This window comes from Sesamum indicum, linkage group LG4 (genome assembly GCF_000512975.1).
Source record: "Sesamum indicum cultivar Zhongzhi No. 13 linkage group LG4, S_indicum_v1.0, whole genome shotgun sequence".
In the NCBI taxonomy this organism is placed as follows: domain Eukaryota; kingdom Viridiplantae; phylum Streptophyta; class Magnoliopsida; order Lamiales; family Pedaliaceae; genus Sesamum; species Sesamum indicum.
The window spans coordinates 15,355,635-15,363,071 of record NC_026148.1 but is presented as its reverse complement, the minus strand read 5'-3'; the positions used below and the strand labels follow the sequence as shown (position 1 = coordinate 15,363,071).

Below are 7,437 nucleotides of genomic sequence, written 5' to 3'. Positions count from 1 at the left end.
TATTTTTAAATGTATGTTAATTTATTTAAATTAATTAACTTTTTTTTATCTAGTTTCTGTGTATATGTAAATATAACTTATTGGATATTTAAATAGACAACACACTTATTTATCTCTTTTTTTCTTTCTCTATTTACAAAATACCAAAACAAAATACTCAAAACACAAATTCAAACACTATTATATAATTTCATCAAGCATTAGGGATATTGCGAATTTTTGAGACAATGAGGAATAGTCATAATTGTGTCAAGCTTCGTAAAAACTGGTTGTAATTCATCCTTTTTCTGGACGAAATAGTACCAAGTTAAATAATTATGAATTCATTTACGTCATACAGACCAAATAAACCAACTACATAAATAATAAGTGCTTCACTAAAATCTCTTTCAAGTTTTGCTCCAAAACCAAAAGAAAAAGAAATATTTCATTAATAATTTACACAGTAAAATCAAAGGTACACGAAACATGTTCTTACAACAAAAGTTAGGTGAAATGGCGCTTTTACAACAAACTAATGAAGTAGAGCCATTCACATTTACATTCACATATCACAGGTATGAGTCTTCCTCCAAAATCATTGTATAAGAATAGTGTTACATATCATCACTAAGATTTTCAGAACTCTCCATATACAGAAATACCGAAGCCAACTGGGAATCTACACAACAAAAGGAGACTCCATACCTTACGGCCGGAAGCATCGGGGCCGGGATTCCAGAGAAGGGAAAACATGTGTTGTTTCATCCAATGAAAAGCTTTCTGAGAGGTCCATCCTTACGATCTTTGGTTGTTGATTCAGTTAATGCCAGGATTCTCCGGATTCCAGTTGTGGCAGCACCTCTCCCGAGTGCGGCAGCTCTTGCCACAAGTTCTTCCTTCAGAGGAATGATTCCAGCAGGCGTAGGTTGAGTAGCTGTCCCAGGTGCAGCTGTCGTGTTAGGTGCAGCCGGAACGACTGGCTTCATAGATGGCTGATAAGTACCCGCTCCACGTTTGTTGTAATCGTCTAATATGCTTTGCTGGTCGGTCCTTTTGAGGCCCTGTAAGTGTAAGAAATGTAAACAAGAGATTAAAGTTTGACCAGTATAACAAAATTACGAATGCAAGAGAGATAACTATTGAGCTGTTGAGCTGTTTCAGCAATTTTAGCTTGAAATTGGATAGCCAACAACCACATTTCTGGAGATAACTTGAGAAAAAAGATTCCCATGAGTAGATTGCAGAATAACCACCTCACTTAATTTTGACCATTAGAATTCCAGACGACGAAAAAGTTTGGTGTGAAGACCTGACTTTATTTATGATAGAAAGTGATGAAAATATCACTATAGTGCCTATTATGCACCAAAACTTAAATTAAGATAAGGGGAAAGAAACTAAAATTTTAGATGCATATATGCATGTATAACTCATCACCTAGAACAAAAGTTGAAAATATGAAATATAATCTTGAATTCTCGATTCAGAGTCAAACAGTAAAGCAAGTTTGAGAATGATGGGCAAGAACAACCTTTAGGTCCAGAATCCGCTGGAACTCTCCAGGTGTACCCTCAGGCAGCAGGGCACAGTACGTATCGGCTACAGAGTCAACAGGGGACAGTATTACCTATGTAACATATAACAAACTTTTAACCAGGACAGTAGGGAAGCATCTTTTCAAGCCACAAAGACCATTTCTTAAAATAATACCTTTAGCAGTGCTTCAGCTTTGCTCATTTCACGGCTTACAAATTTTGAGTAGGCTGCAGCAGCTGATGTCTGTCCAGAGGCACAAACAGGTTAGTTAAGTAGGACTCATCTCATACAATGGAGATCAAGGAAGTCAATAAACACAAAACCATGAACAAAATCAAGCAGACTAAAACACAATCCGGTCATTTCTCTTAAATTTAAGTTAGACCAACTAAACTTCTTCAATCGAACACTTCAAAAACCTAATCCTCTATAAAATTTAAACCATACTAACATATGTGGTGGAGATACATATGAATCAACTAGGATAATGATCAAATTGTTGGGATGCAAAACATTTTTGGATTTTTGTCGATCTTTTTAATTAGATATAAAGAATATAATTGCCACCACGTATTTCAAAGGTGTAACTGTGAATTAAAATCATGATGGCCCTTACCTTTCGCCTGACATCCAAGCTCATATACTGAAATAATCAGATGTTTGATATTCTGATATGGTAGTGGCTTCAACTAGCTCCAATGTCTAAAATAAATTAGCCTCTTAATCTATCAATATCTATATATTTATAAAAGTATGAATGACCATAAAAGTTTCTTTCATTTTTATGTTTTACCCAGATTAACCTTATAACATTATTACTAGAGTTGGCAGACGAGTCGAGCCGGTTCGTGAAGGCTTAATTTTGAGCTCGAGCTCGAGCTCAAGTTCAATTCTCTCTATTCATCAGTTTTTCTATTATTTATAAAATTTTTATATATTTAATTTCATATTCAATACTTTATTAATTTTATACTCAAAATTGACCATATATTATAATTATTAATCAATATCGTACAGTTTATTTTGGATAATAATAAATTGTGGTACTTTTATTTATACATTTAATCTTTATACAAAAATAAATTTAATTAACTTAGTAAATTATAATATTTTTTATAATTAAAATTATTATTTAATATGGCACATATAAACTTTATGTTATATATTAATATATATTTGTATTGTGTTATACTTTTTTTTAATTAATAAGTAATTCACTTATGGTATTTTTATCTATTTCTGATTTTATATTTATATCAAAATACATATTATGCATTATGCAATCTGTTCTATTACTTATAAATTTATGTTGAAATTTAGTTGATTCCTATGAATTAATCTAAAAATAATGATAATGATAATAATAGTGATGGTCATATAATTTTAACTATTTTTACATTTAATTCAATTATATATATATAATGAGATCAAAAAGTTTAATCAACAATTACGATATCTTAAAATTCAGACGCCCAATTCATACCAAATTTAAATATATATATATATAAGACTGTGTCCATTAGATCATATCAGACGGTCTGATTTAAAATCACATGGCCTGATTCAACGATACACCGACTTGAATGATTATTCTTATTTTCCGTGTACGATATCTTGACATCCGTATATCCTATAAGTCTAAAACTTTACCAAATGTATTTTTTTGTAAGTTATAATATCTAACAGTTCGATCTGAATTTTGATGGTGCGATTAACTCATGTTGTTCAACAATGTAAGATGATAGTTACATCAATGTAATACTAACATTTATAAATATATCAATTCATTGCACATTGTGAACATATATTATTCTCAACTATAAAATATTTTTATGTTTTTCAATTGCATTATCTCAGATAATAGATACTTTTCTATAATTTTAAATTGTTCAGTATGATTTTTTTTATGCATTTTACTAATTATATTACTACTAAACTAATCAGTAGTTTATATTTATAACAATAAATTAAAATTTCATACTATATTTTGGTATATTTATAATATAGTATATATTATGCAATTTATTTTATTACTTATAAATTTATGTAAAATTTGGTGATTCCCATGATTTAATCTAATAATAGTAATAATAATAATTATTAAAAAAATAAAAAAAAAAAATTCAACTTCAGCTTGAGCTCGACGAGCTTGAACAGTTCGAGCTCGAGCTAGGGAAGACAAGTCACAAAACATACTAACAGCTTGCAAGATGAAGTGATGAAGCCATGGATTTTGAAGTATGGTGTTCAATTTTCTACAGTTCCAAATACAATTACTACACTCTGTTGGAATTGCTAACTTACCTGTTTTGCAAGGGAAGGAATTTCCAGAAGGATGGTTTTTACGGCTTGCGTGTCCAAGAGCATCTGCAGATCTCAAAATATGACCATCATGTATCCAAACTGAGAAAACTAGCAAAGTGCTATTTCACTTATACAGTGTCTATATATTCACAACAGGACTAACAGGTGTGCAGCACACTCAATGTATGTGTGTAAAGCAAAAAAGAATAAAGAGAAGGATAATATATAAGGGGGTGAGACAAAGCAAATAAATTAGAGAAAAAATATAAACATAATCTAGAGTTGGAGACAGAGTGGAGACTGAAAAAAATTGAAATGAATAAGCAATTTTTGCTAGATTTGGACAGAGTGAATACTAATGTGGGAGTCAGAGTGAAACTGGAAAAAACTGCTGCCAGATCAAAAACAGTAAATGCCCCTCTTCAATTATTAAATGAGAATAAATATGATAATCAGAATAGTTTTTCCCAAAACCAATTGCCATATTATCAGGAAAAATCTCAAGCAAAAAGTATGCGAGGAAACAAAACAAGTTAAAAGTAAATACTTGCTGAGCTCCAGTTTCCGATATTTGCTTGCATTTGAATATATTGAGATAGAAGCGTGGCCCTAGAGATGATGCAAGCTGCAAAGGTTTAATGAATACATAAGCATTTAATCAAAGAACATGTAATGAATTTAAGTTCATAAAACAAATGAGTAGATTATCATGGATCAGTTTTGGGACTATTTCTAATGTTTTTGGTCTATTGGAAAACATTTAAGCCCATGGAGATTCCAACTCCAACCATGTTGCATTGGTGGAAACACTACACTGATTTAGTAACCATAACACTATCTAGAACAATGTGCAAAGATCATTTCTCCATCAAGCCCTCCCTTGACAGGCAAAGAGAAAGAATTTGCAAGTCTGATCAATGAACCAAACAGATACAGATCAAATGGAACACACACAAAGAAGGGAAAATACTAGTGGAGCGGAGGCAAGCCCAGAATAATTCAACAGTAATTTGAACCAATTTATTGATTTACGGATAGCCAGTGTTGGTCATCATGCTTCTCTCTTAACAGTCATGAACACTATGTTAAATGGGATTACTGATTACAAACATATGCATACAGGAAATAAACACTGAAACCTTCCAAAAATATACTCTGATAAAGGAGCAAGATAACAAGGGGACGAAATTAATTCATTCTAACTTATTTCACCTTATCAAGAAAAAACTGGAAATATATAGGAGAAAGAAGCCTTCCAAGTACAGGAATGCTAGCTGTCAGAATCGTGTTTATGCCATTCACATACCTGCACAAATATCTATAAGGTTAACATATATAAAGGCATATTAGGCTCTCAGAATTTCAGTAATTTGTGAGGGCATCTTACTCTGATTGGTCACCAACACTTTCAAGTGTGCCCCAAGGAACACGTGTCATTGCAGCCATTTCAGTATCAAATTTAGTTTCTATACCATGCACAAGAGTTATCAATGCTTTTGTTATAACTGCTGAGAACTCATCCTGCATGATGCGGCAGTTATGAAATTTAGGTCCAAGGAGGGAAGGAGGGAGAGAGAAAGAAGGAACGTGAAAATTTCTCTACCTGTACTTCAGACATATCTATCCGATCTGCAAATTGAGGATCAACTATCTTGGAGACATTTTCAGCCAATTCACCTGACTGACAGTGTAAAAAGAGTTAGCATTGGATAAAGAGAAGTAGAAATAAGAAAGAAACAAAAAGAAAAACATAGATCACAAAAGTATTTAGGGTTATCAAGACACCATCTCAAGTACTTTATTCTACATGAAGGCTACTTAAACAAGGTTACCTCACACTTATTGAACCCCCACCCACCCTATACTAGGCTCTTGATCAATCAGTAAATACCCCTTAAACTCTTAGATGCCTTATAATATAAAAGATGTATTACACAGTCAGACCCCAAGCGTATGGTTCACTTGATATCTGACAAATGAATATAATTGAGTCAGCTGGAGGACACCAAATTCTTGCAGCAGAAACGAATTCAGCAGTAAAAGGTCTCAATTAGCAGCAGAAAACCAGCTGCCCCATCGTGAAGACCAACAGAAAGTTTAGAGCCCGTTTGGTTGTGTTTTCATTTTCATTTTCAGTTTCTAACAATTGTATTTGTGTAAAAATGCTTTATTGGTTTCTGTGCGAAAACTGAGAATATGTTTGGATTAGTTATTTCCAAATATAGGTATACAGGTGTGAGAATTAAGAATATAGGTATATGTATTTTTTGATGTGACAGAAATTAGTTATGAAGGTTGACCAAAATGGTAGGGAGATAAAGCAATTTTATTTGATTTGAAACAAGAAAAGACATGCTGACAAGATAAGACAAGTACGACCAACCCATGTGACCTATAATTTCAAAAAATTTAAGATTAAAATAGGAATGCATTCTCAATGAAAATGGCTTGACCAAACAAAATCCCAACTACCCAAATAGTGAAAAGTGAAAATAATCTCATTGAAAACACAAGCACGTGAAAATAATCTCACTAAAAACACAAAACGAGCTCTTACTCTCTAAATACTGTAGAGACATCTTATAAGGTTCATTTAGCTTAAACAACAGATTCAAACAATAATGTGATTGAGATGCACTGCTTGAATGGCATGAGCTCCATGACAAGAAAGAATCCTAAAGTTAACCTGTACTGCTCTTAGTTAAAAACAACAGGCAGGCTGGACTCCATCATTAATATTCTTAATTATTATAAACTCTTTATTTCTTTCTCTTACTGCACCTTTAAAAAGCAATTAGCATTGCATTCGATATTACAAAATTAATTTGACAATTGCAGATAAATTGAAGCATTTTAATAACCAACCGTCTTATGGCAATATTCAGCAGTGTTAACTATGTAACAGATCAGACGTTCGTCCTTGTCAGATGTCTGCAGAAAACAGGAAGCCAGTGTAAAAATACAGAAAAGCTATAGCATAACAATGACGATAATAAACAACCAAAATAAGTAATACTCGGGTACCTTGATTTGACCATCCATTCCTGTAGCAGCTGCTACAATTCCTGTGCCTCCCTTTGGCAATCTTGCAAAAAGTTTTGTAGCATATGCTTTGAGAATTCTTTGGAATACCTATTTACAGAATAATGGAATTTCAGAATATATATAGCAATAACCAGAAATGTCCAAAACCAGGTCCTCCATCTACTTTTGGCAGAGGTATATCCATGGAAATTCACTTACGTACCTTGAACAAATTAAACAATGTCTGATTCTTCGTCAAGGCACTGCATCTCTTTAAGCTCCTCCTAATAATCAAAAAGACCTTCATGATACAAAAAGGAGGACTTAGCATTTGTACTATTTTCACTGAGTTCAATGCAATGCAAGAATAAGAGAACTCAGGGGGGAAAACTCTAAAAGATGACTACTCTGAAATGTAATTATGTAAAATGCTGGTTGTGCAGCTACTTCATAATAATGTGTTGATCAGTACTCGGGGTGAAAATGAATCATACAAGAAAGAATTGGGCCCGGTACAGCTCTATTAGACAATTCTTTTGGTATAAAACTTCATAAACAAACCAAACGAATTAGTGTTTATTAAGTATGAAA

The 7,437-nt window shown here is 32.7% G+C and overlaps 1 protein-coding gene across 1 annotated transcript in view; it reads right to left on the bottom strand.

The window, feature by feature from the left end:
• LOC105161119 (vacuolar protein sorting-associated protein 53 A) overlaps positions 406-7,437 on the bottom strand; it is a gene marked incomplete in the record, with an annotated part of 15,377 nt that continues 8,345 nt past the window's right edge. The window contains 11 exon segments of the mRNA XM_011078709.2: positions 406-1,043; positions 1,514-1,609; positions 1,693-1,761; positions 3,823-3,885; positions 4,370-4,447; positions 5,035-5,128; positions 5,210-5,343; positions 5,426-5,503; positions 6,688-6,753; positions 6,847-6,954; positions 7,070-7,147. Coding sequence (XP_011077011.1) covers positions 744-1,043; positions 1,514-1,609; positions 1,693-1,761; positions 3,823-3,885; positions 4,370-4,447; positions 5,035-5,128; positions 5,210-5,343; positions 5,426-5,503; positions 6,688-6,753; positions 6,847-6,954; positions 7,070-7,147 — 1,164 coding nt within the window.